The 24,665-nt window shown below is 35.7% G+C and overlaps 1 protein-coding gene across 1 annotated transcript in view; it reads left to right on the forward strand.

The window, feature by feature from the left end:
* Positions 1–14,934: 14,934 nt before the first annotated feature.
* Positions 14,935–24,665, forward strand: part of CDH10 (cadherin 10) — a gene marked incomplete at both ends in the record, with an annotated part of 67,206 nt that continues 57,475 nt past the window's right edge. Inside the window, one exon of the mRNA XM_082479783.1 lies at positions 14,935–15,165. Within this exon, the coding sequence (XP_082335909.1) occupies positions 14,935–15,165 (231 nt within the window). The remainder of the gene's footprint in view (positions 15,166–24,665) is intronic.

A 24,665-nucleotide genomic window follows, 5' to 3' on the forward strand; every position in this document is an offset into this window, starting at 1 on the left:
TGTTGCAACACATACAGTGTTTGCGTTTTGTTTTCTGTCTGTTGTGGGTGCAGTTGTAGAATTGTTTGAGTAAAACAGCAAGACTCATTGCCACTTTGGATATGGTGTGGACAGGTAAAAGTTTTACCTAGTAGAGGCCCTTGCAGCTTTGCATCTTCACTTTGGACTAAAGAGAACTGTTAGGAAAAGGATAATCTCACTGTATGTGACACAAGGGCCACGGAAGGCTGGTCATTGTTGATTTAGTTAATATTGGTTACTACTTCACGAATCTCCAACAGCCATGTAAAAGGAACCTGTGACTATAGTGATACAGAAGGCAAAAAAAAAAAAAAGAAAAAGAAAAAAGAACCAGAACAAATGAAGCACAGTTTATGAGAGGGGACTTATCAGAGAAACAGAATAGAAGCAGGTTTACTTGAAACAGAATATTGAACATATATAGAAACAAAACAAACAAGTAACTGCACCCAGAACTGGGTAACTTACTTAAAACTTTGTCAGCTGTCCAACCACCTCTCAAGCAGCACTCGTGATAATTACTTTCTGAAGAGCTCCAGTTTTGAAATCCTGATTCTAAAGCCTTTCATGAAATTAAGATTATTTCACAGAATTCAGCCAAGAAAGAAACCAGTTACACTAATATCTATAAAAAAAAAATCTAATTGTATCTGTACTCCAGTTTTTTTTATCTTGACCTTTTTATGCTATTTCTAGTTCTTGATTTAAAAAAATAATTACAGACCATTACTTTGCTTATATGTCTATTTTCTTCCTTTCCTTCAATCTTATTATTTTCCAAAAGGAGAATTGCTCCTTTCTTTTGAGTGAAAAGGATGAAAACATTCCAGTAGATGTTTAGTTTTAAATAATACACTGATAGGCACTGTAGCTGTTGTATATTATCTGCCAATTGCTAATTCACTATATTCCAGTGTTCCAAGTTTGAAGTCTGGTTGGCCAAAAGATGTTGTAAGACCATAAAGGTAACATCTGCCACCAAAGTAATTCTTACCTAAATTCTCACCTTCCAATCATTGTTTCATAAATACCAAAAGACCACAGTAAAAGTAGAAAATTCCTTTTATAGTCTGAATTGTCTCTAGTAAAGAAGTTCTGTATGAAATTTCTTGAGTTATCTGCAAATGATATTGAGGGTTTTTTACTACAGATTTTTACAAAATAAATTTAATTTACTGTGCAGATGGTACTCTATGTCATTCTGCCACAAAAAAAAAAACAAACCCAAAACGAAACACTGCAAACAACCAAACAAAAAAAATGCAAAAATTTGACAATGGTATCCAATGCGGTTTATATTTTGTTAGGTACTGTCAAACAGTTTAATACAGGCTGTTGGTTGATTGCTTCAGAGCGATACTAATGTTCATTGGGGAGGGGGAAAAGAAGGAGGACAATTTTTTCTGTCAGAAGGATTACGACCAACCTGTTCAGATGTCCACAAGTGTAGAGCACTTTGTTTTTCAAGTCCCTAAATAGAATGTGGTTAGCCTGAAATCCATGGGCAATTGGAGCTTTTCGTGATTGTTACATGAAAAATTAGATCTTGCAAGTCTCAAAATATGTTTTCAAAACCTGTTACCACCTTGGAAATTATTGATGAAAACACTGTTCTATTCAGGTTTTTTGTGTGGTTCCTAGAGATACTAATTGGTGTTGCAAGCAGAAGGCAAGAGCAGTGAGAGATTGTCAGAATGCAGATTAGCAACAAGTATAATATATTATTTTGCCTGGCTCTGATTTTTCTTCCTCTGAGGCCTTCTTAAATGGCGTGACTACTGGGCAGCTGTCATTCTCTCTTACCTTTTTTTCTGTGTTTCATCAACTATGAAAAAGTCTACGGTGTTGAATAATTTCAGTGAGAGTGGCTGTGAGAGATCCTGAGACTTGGTGATCAGAACGGTCTTCTAGAGAAGAATGGCCTCAGTTAACACCTCTGCCTGATTAGCTGCCATCTGTACTGAATTTGTGAATGACTTTTGAGTTAATGAATTCACACTTTGGATAGAAAATATGCTTGGTGGAAAAACAAAACAAAACAAACCTACCTTTTAAACAAATCCTTCTTTCTTGTATTAATAATTTTTAAAGTTTGTATTTTATAATGTTTAACCTACACATAGCACCTAATGGGCTTAATGTCATGATATAGGAAAAACTGGTGGAAAAGAAAATTTAATACCACCGCTGTAGGTGAAGATTTTTTTTCTCTTCTTTTTTCTTTTTTTTTTTTTTTTTCTCTATTTGCACTCTTGACCATGCCAATAAATTCAAAACTTAAATTCAACACCTCAGATCCAGTAGACTTTTAAGGATCTGTCTGTAATCTTTCTTCCTTCACGCAGTCCATGCAGACCACCAGAAAACATCTCAGATGAATGCCAATGTCTGGGAAACTTCCCAGACATTGTCTTGTTTTCTTCCTTTTACAGCTGGTTTAAGAATAAGTTATCTATAATTACATGGTATTATTCCAGGCTTTCTTAAGTTCAGTCGCTGTGTCAGTTCACTTTCATTTACACCGGAAGATCTTTACTTCCCAAGCTAAAACAAAATATGCACACATACCAACATGGGATAACCCTTCCTTTTAAATTGTACTATGAGTCAGAGCTACTTTCTTGCTTGCTGCCTGATCCCTCTCCTTGCAAATGTCATTTCTCTGGAATATCTTCATGCTGTATATCATAGATGTTGCTACTTGATGACTTGCTGCTAAGCAAGGTTTGGGAGTGGGAGACGAGATTAAGAAATGGAGGGTGAAGATTCTCTACAGTCTTTTCCTCTCCCTCTCCACTTTGTCCCATTTGCCAATACATGCATTGTTAAATTATTCATTCTCTAGACACTACGAACACCCAGACCTTCAGGTTACAACCTCTCATGCACTAATTACAAATCGCTTCCTGAATTTGCCTCATATCTCATCTTTTGAAGACAAGGCCTATTTGTGCTTACTCACACAATTTCATCTAACACATAGGTTACTTCATCTGGGACAGCAAAGATGACAGTTTTTGATCACCTGTACATAGAAAATATTTACTATTTCAGTGACTTCAGTTTTCAGCAACTTCTTTCTGGATAACAATGTCTCTCCTGTATATATCTTTAATAGTTCCTTACACATTGTATGATTCATTCTCCTATCGTTTATCAGCCATTGGCATTTATGTTTTAAGAGATTACCCGCTTCATCATTTCATATGTGGTCTCACAAACTTTAATGAAAGTCAGCACTAAGTTTTAAATTAATTTTATTCATATTTGAAAGTGACATATGGACACTTCTTGGTCTGCACATCTTCTCTCACATAATAGCATAGATAGCTTCTGTAAAACATTGTTAGTCTTCCTACAGACTAAGGAGATTCTGCTTGATATTCGATTTTCTAGTTGCTCATCAGTCTGCACTCAATTATGTCAATGCTCTATCACTTGAGTTATACAGCTATAATAATTTCAGTGTATTTATACCTCTTCAGAGCATAGCTTTATCCTACAGGTAGGAGCTTACTATTTTTTTTTTTTCTTGTTTACAGCTGCCCCCCCATCCCTCACTGAGCAACTGAATTATTTCACCTGACTAATAGTAAGTCCATTAACATTCATAAACTTGATGACCCCATCAAACAGACTTGAAACGGGCTATATAAGTACAGAAACCTCTCAGAAGAGGATAAATGAAAGACCACTCAGTATTGTACCTTGAGAATTCAAAAGATGCAATTTGCCTCCTTGCCTTTCACATACTTGCTTTGCAATCTCAGGTGATCACTTTGTCTTTGCCTCAGTTTCTTATTCATACTGTCTAGAATAACAGAGTAGAACAATAGAATGATATTTTATTATTGTGTTCTGTAGAGTAATAGAAAAGAGTATATTCCTTCTCTGCATCTTGGATGAAGCAGTAATGAATGCCATAAAGACTTCTAGTGTTGCTGTAACTATAATGATCCAAGGACTTACAGATGACATATAGCTTTTTTAATAAAGTTAAAATATTTTACCAGCTTGTCTGGCTATATTTGGAAAAAAAATATACTACATTCTTTCAGGTATAAAGGCCCTTTTTAAGATCTGGAATAGAAAGTGGACTTAAAGACTAAATAAAAGTTGAAGACAATTTATCTAATTGTAATTAGATAGCTATCAACTATATGGAGTCTATAAAGAAAAATATTTATACACATATATATATTTGCCACCAATTAAACGGATTGGTATGTGAAGGGTGCTAAAAAGAAAAAAAGAGATTTTTAGGTCTCAAAGGAAGGAGACTGTTAGGTAGTTTATAACCTGCAGACATACAGGCGTTAGAAAGGAAGGGAGAGAGATTATAAAGTTCAATAAAACCAGAAACTCATTTGAGTCCACTGTTTTTGGCTTCCAGCTGAGTTTTGAAGTTCTGTTCCAGGTATATCTTTGAAAGGTGTTATGTTGGTTTTCCTTGAAAATCGGGAGTGAAAGATCAGAGATGAAATGACCGTTTTGAAAAAAAATTGTGTCTCCTGTAGCAGCTGGGTGTAGCCCTTCACCAATTACCTGTGCAAGTTCCAGTGCAAAGTGGGTGCTGATTTCCACCCATGTATTTATCAGAAAATCTTACAGCACAGTGTGTGAAATGTGTTACATTATGGGAAGAAAACACATGTAGATTTCAGTGATGTTTTTCTTCCGAGGACTGGGAAGAGTTTCTCTTCACATTGTTGAGGTGGGTATTACAAGTGTTCTTCAGCACATTGATTTATTTTTTTCTTTTCCCCCCAGAAATAATACTTTTTAATTATTTGCTTTGTCAAGCAGTATTCCACATAGATGACATCTGGACAGGAAAAGTAGGCACTTCCTTATTGGCTTACACCACAAATTCAGTAACTGTCTTCAGACTATCTCCGTAATAGTCCTATATTAGTACTATTTTCTCAGATGTTACGGTCAACAACAAAAAATATAACCATTAAACTACAGCATACAGAAAACCATCAAATCATCATACAAATCCCTGTATAACCAGCAACCATGAAAGACACGTCAAAAAAAGTTGTACTATACAAACACGTTCTTAAATATTATCAGATTTGCTCAAAGAATATTTCTGAAATCCACAAGTTTATCTGACTTTTCCAGCTAAGCTTGCTAGTCCAATAGAATCTATTGTGTTGGCCTAATCTCTCTTACCTTGAAGACTGAGACAGTAACAGAGATTGTATAAAGGATAGAACTGTACAGATATTGCAGAAGGCATTCAGAACAGTCTTGATACAAGTGTGGATCCCAGGGTCAGAATATGCATAGTTTAACTTATCTGATCAATGTCTACCTCTATGTTCTTATACAGCATTACCAGTATGTGTATAAAGGATGTTTACCAAGTGTGAAGGACTCTGAGCGTCAGTATAATTAATTGATAAATAAAATAATTGATGGTGGAGTTTTATAGTACATAGAAACTTTGGCGGTAAGAAAATTTTCTCATAAGAATGCTTCTAATTGACCTGTACCCATGAGCAGTTTATCCTGCCTATATGTGATGCCTTATTGTAAGGGTGATGTGCTACTTAAGAGCAGATCTCTCTTTTCAAAACTAACCAAGAGATACCCTTTTGATTACTGAGACATGCAAGAAGGATTTTTTTATTATGTGAATTGCAGGTCTTTATAGTAAATCCTGGTGTAAAACTAATTTTTAAAAGATGTCAGTTGAAGCCTGCTGTGTACCGTTTTAAAGCAAGGACCATTTGGGAAAAGTAGGATGTGACCTTCTAATTAGCTTTTATCATCATGCATACCTTGTACAACAGAGAGTTTCACATTGCATAGGCTATATCAAATATACTGCCTAAATTGAATACCCGATGTACAGTACTTCAACTTGTTGCAATGCGCTGTAGGTTGTATAATGTTAGGCCCAAAAGGCTACAGATTACACTATACATATATGTGGTATATTCTTAAGAAGTTTCTCATGGTTTAACATTTGAAACAACTTACAGACAAATTATAAAGGAGGTTCTATAATTTTGACTCACTAATAGTGAAGAAATTATGATCAATTTATCCAACCACAGCAAACCATTATAATAAATGATATTACCATTCCCTACATAGTTTTTTTTTTTATTTTTTTACAATTTCAGGTCATCCTGGCCCAACAAGCTGCAGTCACCCTACAAAGGGACTTTTACTTAGCTCTATAAACTGAGAACAATACAAAAAGCCACAGCAGAACTATTTAATATGTAAAATAATTACGAAGGAATTGAACACAAGGTGTAACTCCAAGCACTTTAAGAAATATTTATAGTAAAAAATTTCTAATGCATTGAAAATATACCTTCTTGTCATTCAAGATTTATTTTTAATGCCAAATAGAACATTTATGGGATTTGTGAATAACAAAGTGCATTTTTTAATACTTGCACTTTTATTCTAATAAATGTGAGAGATAAAATCATATGCTTTAACAAATTGTCTTAAAACATGATCCTCTGTTACATTTCAGCTGTGAGGTTCCTTGAGAAATGGTTGTTTCCATTTCTTCCTGTCTGCTAAGAAAGAATGTAATCCTTCTACTGTCATCTAATTAGCAGGAATGGGACTATCCATGCTGCAGGCACAGGCACTAGCACAAGTTTGAGGAGCCACTGTGTAGACATCAATGAACACTTTATTAAATTACACAGTTTTCTAAGCAGGCACGGTTCCTCAATGCCCCAATTCTTTATGCTTTAGTGAACTGCCTCTGCTTGCTGAAGCTGTAAGGTTTCAGCCTGAGCTGAAGATATAAACTCCTGATGAGATTACGGTGAGTTTTTAGATATTTGGCACGCTTCTGTGCTTATTCTGTGTCTCTAATAAGGCTTAGAGTTTGCTGGCAGGTGAAAGCATTGGACAGCAAAGACTAGGAGATTTAAAATTCCACCTGCCCTGAAGGAAAATAATGTCTTTTTTGTAACCGTTCAGCATTATTCATTACAATTCACCCTGTTCAGTAAAACGCTTCAGTATAGGGAGAAAGAATATTAAGTCCCCAGGACTAGATATTCAATGATCTCTCAGTTTTGGCTCTTGGCAACACCCAGACAGAATTTTCTGATCTTTTCATTTCCAGAAAAATCATGGTCTGTCAAAGATAGAATGTAATGAGTGAGAAAAAGAAAATGGGGTGTTAACAAAATCTCTTCAGCATATGCTCGCTCTTGTGTCTAAATTACAATGTTATAATGATACAAACAGATTTACTTTCTCTGGTAAATCATTATTTTCCTCCTACTCCATACTTCTTCAGAGAAGAAAACTATGTTCTGGAGCTTGCTTCCCATCAGAAGGGGTCATTGTTCTCCTCTCCACCACCACTCTCTTCTCCCCTTCCCCTATCAGGCATGCTCAATATCAGAACAGGTGGGGTTTTTTTAATTATGAGAGAGGATTTTTGTTTATTTTTGTTTGGTGGGTTTTTTTTTGGGGGGGGGGGTGTTTGGTTTTTTTTTTTTAATAAATAAATAATAAAGCTGTAACTGGTTTGGGGTTTGGATTTTTTTCCTTGTTTTTTTTTTTTTCTTTTTGTTTTGTTTTAATAGATGAAGTAGAGGACAACTTTCTTTATAAAAGAAAAAGTCTGGTAGTGATGGAATGTGGCTGTTTTAGACGACAGTGTGGCCATGGGGTAAACACAAAGGGGCTAATCATTTAGGAAGGAGTACATGGGATGAACTCAGCGTGGAGCAAGAAAGAGCTAAATTCACTGTCTGTCTGGGAGAATACAGCAGACAATTGATGGGATAAATGCAACTCCAAAATCGTATGGAGAGAGGCCCAGAGGACTGGCACAGACCTTATCTAAATGGGAGGGAACCATGTGGCCAGGACTGTATCATTTCATGTGGAAAAACATGCTATGCTGGCTGTCAAGCAAGAGAATTTAAGTTGCTTTCAACCCACAACAGTAAATCTACAGCTACTTTTGAGATGAAATCAGATAAATGGAACAGGATGGGGTTGAGCTTGGAATGAATAATATATACTATTCATATATAGGAGAATAGGGTGGCCACTGGTTACAGTGGCACCAAACATAGGAAGACATATTGAGGAGGAAATAATGACACAGAAAGAGATAGGATAGACCCACCAAAAAGATGGACCCTGCAAAGGGGAAGTTTTTCTTAATGCTTAACCTAGATCATTGTTGTTGTGATTGAAGTTAATTGCTTATACTGTCTGTGATGTGCATCGAGAATAATTTCTGATTTTCAACAAAGTTTCTGAAAACTACGGTCTTACCACTTTCTTCACCATTTTTCCTTCCTTTAGACTAGGCAAATAGGTTTAGTTGTTCTTTCCTTAAAAAATAACACTTTTTTTTCCTAAACATTTTGTTGCTAGCCTGATTTCTGATTATTTATACATTGATACTGTGATGTTCAAACCTGGACACAGCTTTTGAAATTAGGCTGAGTTGAGAAGCAGGATTATTTCATACTTCTTAAGAATAATATTCCTGTTCACGTATCTTCTTTTCCTCTCTTTTTTTTTTAAAGATGATTGATAAAAGAGTCCACCATATTGAGAGTGTTCAGAACTATTTTACTCCTATTCCTCAATTATTTTCTTCAGAACTGTGCCTAGGTAGTTTATTCTTATGTTGTGCAACCTGTTATGATTTTTCCACTTCTTTTTTTAAAATCATATCCTGCACATTTCAGATTTCTTTAATTTTGGGGGGGAATACTTTGAATTTTATTTCTTTTTTTTTTTTTTTTTTTTTTACTTTGAGGGGAAGAGTATGTGCTCTATAAAATTGATAAATTAGCTCTCTAATTGTTCAACCAAGTTACGCAGTAAAATAATGGGTAGCTACCAAGACCTGTCAAAGTTAACTCTGTATATATAAACAGATAGCAAAGAGTCATCTAGAAGGTAAAACAGGATGCAGCAAGGAATGAAATACTATGGGGACTTCATGGGGTACAGAAATGCTAAAGATTTAAATCTTTGAAACTTTTGCATGTCCAAAAGTCTCCTACCACTTTGTTACTGCTGCGTGCATAACTTCTCTCCCCAAATATTAGGGACAAAGGTAAATTTAAATGTCTAGGTAGAGAATTACCACAGTAGCGAGCTACTCGACGTCTTGCTGTGAGAAAAAGTGAATTCACAATATAAAGAGAGTTAAGAATTTTTGTTAGGTATCCGATAATCCAGTTAATACCGAAAAGGCTCATTAATAAACAGTCAAAACTGTTATGCAAGGTAACTTACTAATATCTTCTGCCTTTTCTCTGGTGTTCTGCTCACTCTTTCAATTTCTCACTGTGCCTTGAGACTGAGGGTTTCAGTCTTCCTTAAGAAGAACAGGGAAGGGTTGCAGTGAGGCATACAGGAATCTTTACAGAGAGGACAACGTTCCACATAATGAGGGAACTGGGAAGAGTGAAGTGTTAATGCTTTCTTCCTCTTCAGTTTAATGTTCGCTTGGAGTTATTTTATCCTTTTTTTGGATATCACATTTACTGAACTACCAGTGGAAGGCAGACTGAATCTTTAACCTTCCTCTTTGAAATCAATACAGCGCACATTAACTTGATTTTTTTAATTATAATTAATTTTTGTACTATATAAATATGCTTCAAAAGAAGACGTAATGTATGCTTCTATGTAATCTCTCTATTGTCTAAATTAATAATTAACTTTTGTAGCAAAAGTTATAATGCTCAGTATTTCCTTTTCCTTTGTTTCCTCTGATTGTTTTTCAGTGTTTTTCCCCATGAACTATGAAAATAATATAAAAAATTCTCATTTGAGTGAAGCAGTTTTGACGATTGGGAAATATGATTAGTATTACTAATTAAAATACCTAATTCCTGAAATGTTAGTTCCTTTTTTTTTAGTTTAGCATCAAACTATTCATACTCAATTCAAATTCCTAAGTGGATCAGGGGTTTCAGGACTTCATAAAGATGATTGAATTCTAAAGTTCAAAGGTATTGCTGACTAATTTGCAAACTCATATTATAATTTAATAACTTGAAGTGTGGTCACTGTGGTGTGTAAGTGTTCTGCTGAAGGCTATGAAATAAGCAGCTTATTGACAATTTACCAATTATCTCCTTAGTTCAGAACAGGGCAATTAAATTATGACCTGCTTTAGGCAACTTCCTTGGGATACAATAGATAAAGCAAAGAATATAAATCTATAATACCAGGAATGATGAGATTAGAATCCATTTAGAACTGATAATTTGAAAGAGCTCATTTGTTTGCTTCAAATAGTTTTAAAAACTTTATAAAATGTATTGTCTTCTTTTTCCCTTAAGTGATAACTTACATCTGTAAGTTACACTTACAGAAGAAAATATTTTGTTATGTTTTGAATAAAAGTCTCTTGCAAAGGTGTCTGTTTAAAGTACTTGCTTCATCATACTGTGCTCTAAAGCATTAAAACTTTATTCCTGGTTTTGTTAAAGAGATGGTAAATAAGTTAAAACAACTAAATTGGCTGAGCTTGGAGGCTCTTCTAAGGCTCATTGAAAGTGCATTTTCTGCACTTACCTACCTTCCTCCTTCTATTTTTATTAGCTTGTAAAACAGTTCCTATTATTTCAAAACCTAGCCAGAGGTTTGAATTTCATTTATGACATCATAAGTCAGGAGTCAGAGTTCAAACGAACAGCCTGTGGTGGTAGCTCTATACTGGTGGCTGGAGGGGACCAAAGATTTGGAGAAATGGTGCAGAAAATTAGTAAGAATACCTTTATTGGTGTCAACTCTGCAGAGCAAGAACAAAACAAGAACAAAATAGACTCCAATGTCTTCCATTCTAATAAAATTAAAGGTTGTTCTCCTTATAAAATTCCAATGTTGTTTAACCTAATTTGTCATGATATCTTCAGCTCCAAAAATATCTTTCTTTTGTACAAACATAGCAAAAGAGGACTGAAAGACAAGATTAAAGATGTGAATAGATAATGGCTCCCAACTGATACAGAAATGGTGAAAACAGACATGGCATTGTATGAATATCTTTCTTTAAAAAAGCTTTTTGAAATATTATACAATTAAAATCCAGTTCAAGTTTGTGCAAAGTTAAATAGAGAACAAAAATTGTATAATGGCAGCTATTCCAAGTAAATTTTCTTGCTGTGCAAATTTGCTCTTCACAAGAGAGTTAGGTTTACAAAAATTTCTTTATTAACAAAAAGAAATAGACAAGCTTTTGATATATATTAAATTTTTAATTTTAAATTTATTTCTGCTGAGTTCCAAAAGCAGCTATACATTAATGCAGAAAGGCAGACAAAAAGAAGAAATAATTTACTAAACAAGGAACATCTCAGCTGTAAAAGATCAACCTCCTGGAGCAATCAGTAAATGGAAGTCTGAGAAGTGCATCAGAAGTACCTTTGTGGCTCATCTTATATGTCTGTTAAATTTCACAAGTTTCAAATGTTATGAAGTATGTTTTAGTATTATTAGGGGGTTGCATGACTGAGCAAACAAAATATATTTTCAAAATTTTGCAAAAATTACATTTGAAATCACATGTATACAGTTGGAGTTGCATTAAAATATTTTCTTCTAAAACGTTTTCTTCTAAGTTCTGAGTGATATAGAAGTGATTAATCTGTGGAAAGTGAGAACTGCCTAATTGTTTTAAAATTGTTACCTGAAAGCTAATGGTGAAATGATTAATAGCTTCAGTGATGATTGATCCATCTCCTCCATATTAGAGATTGTTCCAAGAAAACTAATTTTAAATAATTCCAAAACAAAACCCTGTATAAACAAAGGCAGGGTTGGGAACAATGTCCTTCTGTAGTAAGTTCAATGTAATTTAGAAAGATTTCCATTATTATAAATGGAAACTTGCACGTATTAGATAATTTTTAGAAAGCTTTAATTTCTGGTTGTGGGGGCTTTTTTATTACTTTTTGTCTTTGTTTCTTTTCTGTTGTGGGAAAAAGTTGATAAATGATCTTCTGGAAAAAAAGGTGGAGAGAGATTTGAGGAGAAAGACTGGTGAAATAGGTTCATTTAAAACTATGTCAAGCTGTTTAAAACTATTTCAGTTCTTTAAAAAAACCAAATGCTTACTTAAAGCCAGCAAAACTGTTACAATACTGCTGAGTTCTCAGATACTTTTCTAAGATAAGATTTTCACCAAAGTTTAGACATGTTCCAATTAGTTTTCCAAGGAATTAAAAAAAAAAAAAAGATAAATTTATCTTCCTCGACTGACTGTTCCAGCTCTGGCAGGGTTGCATAGAACCCAAATATGCAATGTATTACAGAACTGGGACTTTTATTTTCTGTACTTATATATTAAAAGGTTTCCTTCATCTAATTCTTGTCAAACATTTCCTTTATTCCAGTGCTTTTAATTTAATTTTTATTAGTTCAGTCTGTATTTTCTTGTTTGCTAGCTTATTTTTAAAGGTATTGCTTTAGTGTAGATTACTATCAAACTCATTACATTTTAAGCAGGAAGCTGAACTCCAACAGGAGTCTCAAAGGAGGGAAAAGACCTTGCTGTTACGTACATCCATTAAGCAGCCATTCTTGCCAAGTACATGTGCATTAGCTACTTTTGTAACTTTAGCAAATTTCATCTGAGCTTTCATTCTGCTGACCTAATTTAACAAGAAGGAAATTCAATAACAACTCCTAATATTGAAGCATTATTTCCCAAGTGGAATTTAACAACACTTCTACATCAAATAATAATGTGTGAATAATGGAATATATATACTGATGGCAACAAGAAAGTGAAAAAAGAAAAAAAAAAAAACAACAAAAAAAGATAATATATTATATCTTGTTTTCAAAAAAATCAATAGCTTTCCAATTTTTAAGGAAACTAATAATATCCTAAAGAGCTCATTTCAAGTTTGAAATTCCTATGGTCTTTGAGAAGAAACATTTCTAAGTATCTGAGAATAAATCTTAGCCCTCCTTTCTCACTCACTATACCTTTGTTTCAAAAGAACATAAATATGAGTTGTGATAAATAATTTCCAAGGTGGAGGACCACATCTCCTGTTTGTAAATGCTCATATAATTCAGCATGTTATTAGTGGTTTATATTAGAACAGATTGTTCTGGGTAGTATTTAAAGCTCACAAATCAAGTAATGTCAATGTTTTAGGAGAAAGGAAGAAGAGGTGAATGAAATGACACATAACCTGGTGTTTATTTAGACAAATGGAAATGAACGCCTGTGAGTTACGGTGAACAGTCTTGGGGTTAAAGTCCTTGAAAGCAGTGACTTTGAGAAGTTCTTTAGTTTCGCAAATGTTGGAGGAGAACGTAAAACATTCTCCTGAGAGAATTTAACTCTGAAGACAAAAGCTGGTTCCTGAACTGAATCTGTTCAGTTATTAACACACACACGCACGTGCACGCGCGGTGTCTTTTAACTGTAAGAAATCACTATATTTCATAGGCTTTCCACTCTAAACCCCTAACATTTTATTGCAGACTCTTAATCAACACAGGCTTACTGAAATATCTTAAGTAGCACATCAATATCTAACTGAAATACAGAAACAATTTTTCTTCAAAAAATAAAAAATATTTAAGATGATAGTGAGCTATAGCATGACATTATTGAAACCAGAGGACATGTGGGATTGCTGTGTGCAATTGTTATCTATCAAAAACAGAAAGGGGGAGAAAAAACAACCCAAGCTTTTTACTACTCGACTTTTGTGCTACATGTGGAAGAATATAAAAGGAACTGCAACCACTATCTATACATTTTGTTTTCTGTGGGCATGCTGAAAAAAAAACCCAAACCACCCTGATTAAAATTTGCAGAAACTATATCCTATTAAGATGACAAATCATAGGTCTTCATTATTTACTGAAGGAAAACATTACCAAATGATCTTACTAGCAGAAAGTGTTACTCTCTAAATGCTGGGATGGAAGTAAAGTGAAGAAAACCTGGCTGAAATAACATCTCATGGTTCTGTCAGAAGATGGAAAAACTAAAAGAAAAGAAAGCAAAATAAAAAAAAAAAAAAAGAAATGCAGACAAAACAAAGATGAGTTAGGAGAAGCTTGCCTTCTCTCTGCAATATCACTTCCCACAATGAGATTAATTTCAGTACATTCCAAAATTAGTTACGTAGGATACTTGCAAAAGAGGCCCTCATTTTTTAAATGCTTCCTACGTTTTAAGGCCAAGTTTGCATCACTCCATATTGCAAGATCATCTCTAGAACTTTTTCTATTTAAAAGTTTGCTTCTTGTCATGTTGTATTTCTTCTGATGCATATGATGTTCCTTTTTACCATTTAAAATACCCTGGAGAACTGGTGTTTTACCGTTTCCCCATTTCTAAATCTACTTTGTGTTGGCTTTTCAGTTCTCTTGATAGTAAGATTAATAAAACACTGGAATTCTTGTAAATCAAATCGGGTGGAAAACATGTGAAGCAAAGGCAGCAGAATTTAATGTGTAAGTTTCAGCAATATTAATCCCCCAGTCTATATAAAGAACACTCTTAGAAGTTTCTAAATGGAAAGGTTTTAATGGGGAAATAGTTGATCATCTCAGGGCACTCTTTCTTAAGAAGTGTTTTGACAGCAGCTGCCTAACGTATTCACAGTATTCTCTTTATCTGGATAGCCTTTATATTCCTAACCAGGTTGCTTTCTATGTCATAACATTTTGTACCTGCGGGGGTACAGCAGCAGGTTGTTGAACACTAAGGAGTGAATGCATTTCAACTTGTACTCTCTCTTCTCTGTTTACTTTCAGGATTTGGTTACTATGTACAGTTCAGAGATGAGTTGCTGGAAACTGCTTGCCTGCATCAGCAACTAGAGACATAAAAAGCAAGTCAAGAAAAACAAAACTGTAGACTCCACCGCTGACCAGCTTGAAGACTATCAGCAGTGGAGAACTATGACAATACAGCAAGTCCTATTACTTCTGCTGCTCTGGATGTGGTTGCCGCATCCCTGCCATACAGAAATGCTGTTCAGAAGGACTCCTGATCTCAGACCCAAAAGCTTTGGAGGACGTGCATCTGGGAATGATGGAAAAGCAATTCACCGCCAGAAGCGAGGCTGGATGTGGAACCAGTTTTTTCTTCTAGAGGAATACACAGGATCTGATTATCAATATGTAGGCAAGGTAGGTTTCTCATTAAGATTTCTGTATAGTTGTCAAGTTTACTTATCTTTCTACATAGCCCTAATTTCTATTTTTTTATTCTATTGCATAAGAAGCAGAATTCCAGGCAATATATATATAGTTTGTCCTCCTGGAATCACTAAATTAAAGTTGCTAGTCAAAGTTATTCAGAAATATTTGCATGAAACAAATGAAGACGTCTTTAACAAATTTGTTTGCTTTAGCACATCGTTCCTACCAGCAGTTCACTATCTCTTCTGTATCAAAACACATTTTATAATTAATTATAAACTTATTTTTCAACTCTTCAAATATTTCCTATTTCATACAAAATAATACATATTTTTTCTGTGCTTTTATTTGAAGAATGCCACCTATTTTGAAGAAAAAATATTCTTCTTCTTGAACTCTCCCTGAATTTCAACAAACTGCAGTGAGCAAAATTCATTAACAACCGTGTGTTAGAAATGAGGTGGTTAGGCAGTGAACTACAATAGGAGTCATCAGAACAGCACATAAGACTGTGTAGCATACTAGATGCATACATAAAGGACACTGGAATTGTTTTTTAAGTTATTTTCAGTTAATGTTTATGTTTCGCCATGCCATTTATTAAAAAATATATAACTCATAATGACAAAATAATATTCAAACAGGTACAAGGAATTACTTCAAAATCGTAATTTGCTTGAAAGTGGAAGTTAGTGTCAGCAGTAATGGGTACCATCAGCACCAATGGTTGGTGATAAACACAGAATTTTCATTCTCTACAACCAAGATTTAAATGTTTTACATGTTTTAAACTTGTAAAATACTGCAGAGAAATAGTGACTTCTTGAAAATAACTTGTTGAAAATAGCTGAGGTTGTAAGGTGCCTCTGGAGATCATCTAGCCCAATCCCCTTGCTCAAACCAAGGTCAGCTAGAGCTTGCTCATGACTGTGTCCAGTCAGATTTTAAACATCTCCAAAGATGGAGACCCTGCAATCTTTCTGGGCAACCTGTTCAAGTGTTTGACCACCCACTCAGTAAAAACTTTGTTTCTATATTTAAAGGGAATTTCCTGTGTTTCAGTTTGTGCCTATTCCCTTTTCTCCTGTCATTTGGGCACCACTGAAAAGAGACCAGGTCTGTCTCCCTCAGTCCTTCCCTCCAGGTATTTATATACATTAATAAGGTCCCAGCTGAGCCTTCTCTTCTCCAGGCTGAACAGTTTCAGCTCTCTCAGCCTCTCCTCATATGAAAAATGTTTCAGTCATTCCCTTAATCAACTTAGTGGCCTTTTGCTGGACTGTCCAGGAGCTTCTCCTCTCTTCTACTGGGGAGCCCAGAAATGGACACAGCACTCCAGATGTGTCTCAACCGGGCAGAGCAGAGAGGAAAAATCATCTCTCTTGATCTCCTGGTGATGCTTTTCCTAATGGAGCCCAGGGTGCTGTTGACTTTCTTTGCTGCAAGGGCACATTCCTGGCTCATAGTCAGCTTGCTGTCCATGAGGACCCCCAAGGTCCCTCTGTAAAATTGCTTTCCAGCCAGCTGGTCCCCAGCATGTACTGGTGCATGGGATTATCATATTGTAAATTGTTTCTTTTAAGGAGCAAGAATGTTGGGGTGTTTGAGAAAGGAAATGCTTATTAAAATGTATGAAATTTAAATACTAAGTAAAAATTAATTTAAGAGTTCAAGCTTATGAATGAGTAAACTGCCTTTTTGTTTCCACTTTTTATTTGTTGCTCTGAATCTGTAATTTTAACACCAGCATTTGAATGATACAACCATTTCCAAAACATGTTGAAAGCCTTGTAAATAGCTCTTATATTTATTTTGTACACTTATCAAGTGTAAAGTCATGGCTCCCAAGTGCACCAAAGTATCTAGGACAGTTCCCCAGTTCAGGACAGGGTGATAGCTTATGAAAATTGACCTGGTCCACAAAATAATAAGTGTCAAAACACTATGCTATTGTATTTGGAAGTGTATTGCCCCCAGAAGTCCCAGGAAATAAATAGCTTTGCAGGGCACACTGAATTTCAAATTATTTATGCTCCTTCAGAAACCTCCTGATTACTTTTTTTATTACATTGTTTTTTAATACTTATGATCTCAAAACATAAATTGTGAGTGGTGTTACTTCATAATATTCTTCCAGTCGTGATGAGTGAAGGAAGACTCTTTAGAGGGAAAAGGGTTAATATTTTTATAGGCTAGCTCCTCTGCCTTAGAAAAAGAGAGAGATGTTGATAAACAGAACTACTTTGGCTGAGAGAAAATAAGTGTTTGCAAATGGGAAGTGATAAGTAAAGATAAGTAAAATGGCAGAGTACAGAACCGAGAAGAAACTTGAGAAGCAGTTAAGACTGCGCTTTCACATTTTTGCTCTACTTAGAGCAAAAATGTTGCTAATTTGAGCAAGCAAATTTAAAATTACCCTGAGTACATAAAGTTGCCTTATAGTAATTTTCTGAAAAGTTTGGGAAAAGTGTAGAAAACATGTAAAATGAAGAGTATCATAGCATTGTATTTGCACGGAGTTTTACACAAAGAAAGCAAAAGGAGACAGATTATAAGTGGAAATAAAACTGGATTATTAATGCTACTTAATGTTTCAACAGTCTGATAGTCCAAGTTCTGAAATTAGTAGATAAAAATTAATTAATGATTAAAATCATAGTAAATAAACTTCCTAGTAGCTATCTCTTAATCCTGGTGTTGCACTCACCTTTCCAAAGGCCATCTGGGTTGTATAGTCAAAACATTTCTGGATGTTTACTTTTATCTGATTATATCCAAAGACAAAATGATTCGGGTACGTGGGTGACATAAGATGCCACCTTCCTGTTAATTTCTCTGCTACACATTTAGAGATGGTATTTGGAAATTAGGTGAGATATGAGTGTTCAAGGCCAGGCTGGATGGGGCTTTGAGTAACCTGATCTAGTGGGAAGTGTCCCTGCCCATGGCAGGGGGGGTGGAACTAGTTGATCCCTTCCAAACCAAACCATTCTATGATTTGATGGAAATGAGGTTCAATGAATGGGATACATAATCCAGTAACAGATGAAGAGTTCCTTGTTTAAGTCAACCATGCTTGTGAAATGGTGACAACGTACAGATTGAGTGATTATGGACTGTCACTGTTGCTTCAGGTCAGTATTTATTATTGTTATAAGAAAGGAGAATGCTTATCCTTTCCTTCATGTAATACACAGCATCCTGAGAGTAGAAATCAAAATGTTGTAAGTGAATGTTGTATATGCAGAACCTCAAATAGTAATTACAACGGTAGTTTCTAGTAAAGGTTGAAGCCATAAAAAGAGCAGTGTGGGAAACCAGACCTATATATGTATTACACAATTTATCTTTGAGCTATCTTTGCAAAAATATACTAAAAGACAGTGATTCTGAGAAAAGGTACTTTTCCCAGTTTCAGAGAAACCATGCAGGGATGTTCAAAAAGAAGCTTAAACCTCATATCTGAAAGCCATTTTATTCATATTTGGGGGTAGAGTTGTGGATAATACTTTCTTTATGTCTTTTACTGTGCAGAAAGTCTATTTATGTTCTATTATTCTTTCTTAACATACAGAAATCTGATTCATAATTATGTTTGTCCTGGTTTCAGGTAAAACAGAACCAATTTTGTTCAGTAACTTCGCTTCTTAGCTGGGCCTCTTCTAACTACTGAAATTAACTGCATATTGTGCAGTCAGCGTTCACTCTCTCAGAGTGATAAGACCAATGTTTACAGCTGATGCCCAGGCATGGTATGCAGAGAGGCTCCTGCTTATACTTATTGCTATAACCCCCAAGGCCAAACAACTTTGTTATTTGCCACGTTGGAGGGTCGGAAGTGGAAAAGCATAGTGGGGTCCCACCTGCAGGGAGAAGCGGACAGGACAGGTGACCCAAACCTGACCAACAGGGTATTCCATCCCATCTGCCTCATGCTCAGTATAAAAGCTGAGGGATCAAAGGGTCACGGGCTCTTCCTTCAATGGCCGACGTCTGAGGAGGACTCTGTTTGTCTGCCTGTGATCCCGATCCTGAATGCAGATCCGGAATCTAGTTCCTGTCCGTCACTGAGTCCAGCCTGGGACTGCCCCAGTGCCAGCCGGTGACGTGATTGTCATCTTGGGAGCTTGATACGGTTTCGTATATATTTCATTATTTTTTCTTTTTATTTTATTATTAATATTTCATTAAAGTAGTTTAGTTTCTTCTAAACTCATAAGTCTCTTTTTCCTCCTCTGCCTCTCTCTTTGTAGAGGGGTAGAGGGGAGCATCTGTCGGTCCCGTCTGGGGTCCCTCGGGTCCCCAGTGGTGGATTTGGCCTAAACCACGACAATGTTTCTTTTTGCTAGTATATAGTTTCAAGGTCCATTTATTATTTTCAAATAAAGTGGTACAGTTACAAAGTATTATGCATTTTCAAACCTGTTCTGAAAAACTTCAATTTCTTTTGAGTATATCCAGAAAAAAAAAACATTTTTTTAAATCTAAAAATTTTACTCTAATAGTTGTCACCTAAAGGAAACACTACTGTGTACCAACAGTGTTTTAATCCATAGTCATTAAAAAATAAATTTACAAAGAAATTCTTCATCCACATTAAAGTTTATTTTCCTTCCTTATTATTTTGCCAGATCTTGCCATTTGCTTCATTCTTGCAGATATTTTTCCCACTTTGTTCTCTGAGACAGTGAATTTTTCCAGCAATTTTCATCACAGTAGTTTTATTGCATAAAGGATCAACCGACATGAATTTTTCAGTACTTTGAGAGATGGAAGTTCTTAGTTACACTGCAGTGGTTTTTAGTATCTTAAAAGACAATTTATCAGTTATTTGCACATAAATTTATATATAATTTTGCATATGCCATATTAGAACTGTTGCCAGAAAGGATTATCCTAGGACTATTCATAATTGCATGCTTCTAAGTGCACTTATTATCTTTGATGATGTACAGAGCAGAACATGTCAACCTCATTTAGTTCCTCTCAGTTCAAGAACTCCAACACAGACAGGATTCTGAGGAAAGGACTTGGAGTATTAGCAACATATGCATACATGACACGGTTTCAAGAACAACAGTTACTGGTTAATAGCCTATCTTTTCCTGTTAGTGGCTATCTCTGTCTATTGACACTGTGGATGATATACTACAGAATTGGTACCCCAAGGAGGTTCCCACATGCATAACTCGATAAAGCCTGAAAGATAGCTAGCCCCAAAAAGTGTGATTGCTTTTATACATCTCGGCAAGGGCGTAATGTGTAGCAAAAGTGTGAACAGAGCTCAAGACAGCTTACCACCATGTTGTGAAGATGTGAACTATGGAAGTCTCAGATGTTGCTTGTACTCTAGTTAAATGTATATGTATTAGAATTAAATATACTGTTTGACGTTAGTATTGCTAGTATTCCTTCATATTGTTTAATATTAGAATTGCTTAGTATTGCTTCATATAGTCCATAATTCAATGAGAAATATTTTACATAGAATTTGGCAATATCAGAGGTAAAAAGATGCATTTTCCTGGAAGTCCGTGTTCTGTCAAAATAAAAGGATAAAGATTAGCTAAGATCAGACATGCATAAAGTTGTTGCTGTTGGAGAAACAATCAGTTTTAAGGAAAGATTAAACAAAATAATTTCCTGAGAGAAATGAAAGCCAGAAACCATCCTGGGCAGGAGTTTTGAATAGACTTTCCTTTCTGATGAAGCAGGTACCAAAAATACTCGTTTTGGAGAGGGTAATACACAAGAGCATGTTGTCTTGATTTCAAAGGGTTTGCTATCAAGTGGGACACAAAAAAAAAAAAAGATTCCAATGAAGTGTTGCTGTTGTAGTGGTAAGATGAAGACTTACCAAACCCTTTTAAAAACTTCTGCATTTTGATCCCTGAAGAGTGTTTCTACTATAACTCTTTCTCTTGTAAAGACCTTTGGTGCCATGAGAGACTGAAGACTAGGATTTTGAATTAAAAGCGCTCACATGCAGGCTTAATATTTGGTGTGAAGATCTGATTGAGCACAAAATGCCTTCCCTTTCAGGTGAATGAAATCAGCTCTGTGGCGCTGAAGTTCTGTAGAGGTTGAATTTTCAGCTAAAGCATATTCTTTTGACAAGGATTAATAAAGAAGAGCAGAAAGGGAGGAATGATATTCTGCAAACTGAATAAATAATTTGTGATCTTCTGTGTTTAGGACTCAGCTGCCAAGGTGAAAGAGGACAGTTTGTCCTTTAACAGTTTCCACTTGGGATTTTTTTGGTATAACTCTATAGGATGCAAAAAAAAAAAAAAAAAAAAAAAAGTTGTTCAAATCTGTATATCTTCAAAACGCTTATCTCATTGAAGATATTGCAGTGTGGTGGAACTGACACTTGAGAGACAACAACATTTAGAAATTTATTTTTTTCTCAGCAGGACTTAACACATAGACTGTGAAGAGGGTTATTTAAGACACCAATTTATGGCAAGGATATGAAAGATTTCTTTTGGGGGTACATGTGAGGGCTCCTAGATGGAGCACAGGTCAAGAGTGTCAGAGTGAAATATATTTCAATTTCTTTTTTTTTTTTTTTAAGGACTAGTTCTTTTCAACCTCTTCTTGTAGTCCAGAACACAGGTACTATGATGGCTTCTCAAAATACATGGTACCACCATTGTTTTCCATAACATCAGAGGCATCAAAAGCTTCCTGTAAGATTGTCCTGGAGGCTGATTGAGTTTCAGTGAGTGCTAAGATGAAATTTTTTCTCAAACTCTATTGGGATCCAGCTTATTAAGGAGTTTATGACTATAACTGGTTAGATTCATCATTTAGTCTAAATTGAAGTGTGCAGAGGGTTTATATCTTCTGTTTGCAAAAGTACTATTCCTTTAGAAATCTCAATGTTTGTTGGAGTGTCTGTCTTCTTGCTTCATTAAACAGTAGCATAAGATATTGGTGGCAAAGAGCTGACCTGGCTGAAATTTTTTATTCCCATAAAGAATGAATTATTTGTTAGCTATTGTACTGGATGTATCCCTACAAGATACTGAGTTTTGCTGGATGACACAGGACAGAGTTAACAGATAGTTGTTAAGGAATTCAAAGGCTTTGTAGTATCCACGAGTCTTGTAGTGAAGACCAAAGAAGCCACAGTTGTTATGCTCCTGAATCCAAAGCCAGATATATTTTTCAAAGTCTGTGGAAGTGCAAATCTTGGAAAGGGTGACGAAGAACAGAGACCTACAGTGAAACTCCACTGCTTCACAGTGAAATAGTACTGGAATGGATTACTGTCCTTTAAGGCTTTTTTTTAGGGGTGCAGGCCACATCTAATAGAGCTGACGGTGACGGTAGGTGTTCCAAGCAAGTTTTTCCCTTCTCAGGAGGTTCAGTGTCAGTATTTGTTCTGTTAAGGAGAAATGCTTGATGTATTGAATGTCTCTCTGCTTAAAATCTGTCCCTAAAGACCAAACAGGCAGACTGCTTTGGGATTGTGCTTTTTCTCTAGAATGGTAAAGTCAATAGGACTGTTCATTCAACCAAAACCACCTAGGACTGCAAGACACACGTTTCATAAAACCAGTAGGGCCTCATCAGAAACTTGTAGCTCAAACTGTCAAGTGAGGTACTGGAGGAGATACAGCACACATAAGAAAGAAAGAGAGAAGGAGAGAGAGAGAGACAAAGAGAGAAAAAGAGAGAGAGAAAGAGAAAGAAGGAAGGAAGAGAGAGAAAGAGGAAGGAAGGAAGGAAAGAAGGAAGGATGGATATAGGCAAGGATAGCAGAATGAAACCAAAAAATTAAACATTTCCGCTTCAGGAAAACAAACTAAAATTGCATGCCATTTCTTGTGGGAGGTACAAAGTAGAGGAAAGTGCTCATTGAAATAGATCTTGGAACATTAAATTCTGCTTAACAGAGTTATAAACCAGTGAAAATTAAAGGAACTTTCTAGTTCTTCGTAACAAAAATGACCCTTCACAAGCATTTTAAAGCTTTCAGTTTCAAGCATGGCTTTTACAGACTATTACTGGTATGTTTAACTTCTGAGGTAAAGCACTAAAATGTATTTCCTATTTGCTATCACACGTCATGGGGCAGCGTTTTGCCCTTTCTGACACAGGCTTTCCCCGCGGCGCCCGCCCGCGGCTGAGGGGCTCAGCTGTGCCCTGCGGTGGGGCCGTTGGAGCCGGCGGGAACCGGCTGTGTCCGGCACGGGGCGGCCCCGGCCCCCACACACAGGGGCCGCCCCGCACCGACCGCCAATGCCCCCTGCACCCACACCCTACATGTTAATATACTTAGCTAAAGTATTTTAAAACAGTTTTTTGTCTTTTCCTTTTCCATGTGTCAATAGATCTCTGTATTTTTGAATCCTACGCTGTGCTCATACTTCATTTTAATCTGCTGTGACCGGTTCACAGTTAATACTTTAAAAAAAGTGTGGGATTTTCACTTCATGATTTTCTACATCCATCTAATTGCTTTCATGTGCTTACCCCTTATGTAAATACTTTTCATGTCTACGCAGAAACAAATGTAAATATGAGTAGGGACCAGTAGCTGAATATTGTTTCCTCTTTTTTCTGTCAAGTAACTGGCAGCTGCATCTAATGGTATTTGGTGCTACAAGGTAAATGTGAGCCACTGGGAATGTATGAATGGTTTAATGAAAACCTGCTAGTTTTGATATAAGAGTGAAGAAGATTATTTGACTTCTCCCATTTGCTTTTTTTGCACGCTCATACTTGAGTGCAAATCATTTATCAATTTGATGAGAAGTGAAGTGATAATGAGACTGAGCGGTCAGTATGGTCCAACTAGTCACTGGGGTGGATTTCCCACCACTGCCTCTCTCAGTCTCTGGGAATACTATTTTAAAATGCTTGACTTTTTTTTTTTTTTTTCCTAATAATCCCAATAGTAGTGATCTGCCATGTTGAAACTAATTTCTAAAACAGACAATTCCACTCTGTGCAGGCACAAAGTGAAACAGTGTCGATCAGTTGTTTGGAAAATTTAGAGGGAAGATAGTCTAAGTTATGGGCATCCTTCCAGCAGGTGTAAAATCACCAGTAAGATGATTTTTGACACCTTCACAGAGAAGAGTTATAGCTCTCTTGGGTGGTTTCCAAACTCAAGAGTTTGTACCCGATTATGCATTCAACTTAAAATGGCATCGTGCTTCAAAATAGTGTAAGAAACAGGGAAGTAGCTTAGTCTGAACTCTCCAGTTCCTTTCAGTTCAATTTCTCTTTCAAATTTAAAATTGTATCTGCTTCTCACAGAAAGATATTCCAAAAAGACAAGAACTGATAAAACTGAAATGATTTATATTCAAAGCCGTAGCTCAGAAAAAGTAAAGTCCACTTCATCACAATACATTCATTCACTCAAGGAATTAAAAAGCATAATAGAAAAGGGAGCTTTAGAAATGTTTGACCTACACCTTGTTTGAAATGATAAATGTATAAACAGCCAATAGCTTCAACAGCAATTCAAA

Source organism: Vanellus vanellus, assembly GCF_965231255.1.
Source record: "Vanellus vanellus genome assembly, chromosome: 2".
In the NCBI taxonomy this organism is placed as follows: Eukaryota; Metazoa; Chordata; class Aves; order Charadriiformes; family Charadriidae; genus Vanellus; species Vanellus vanellus.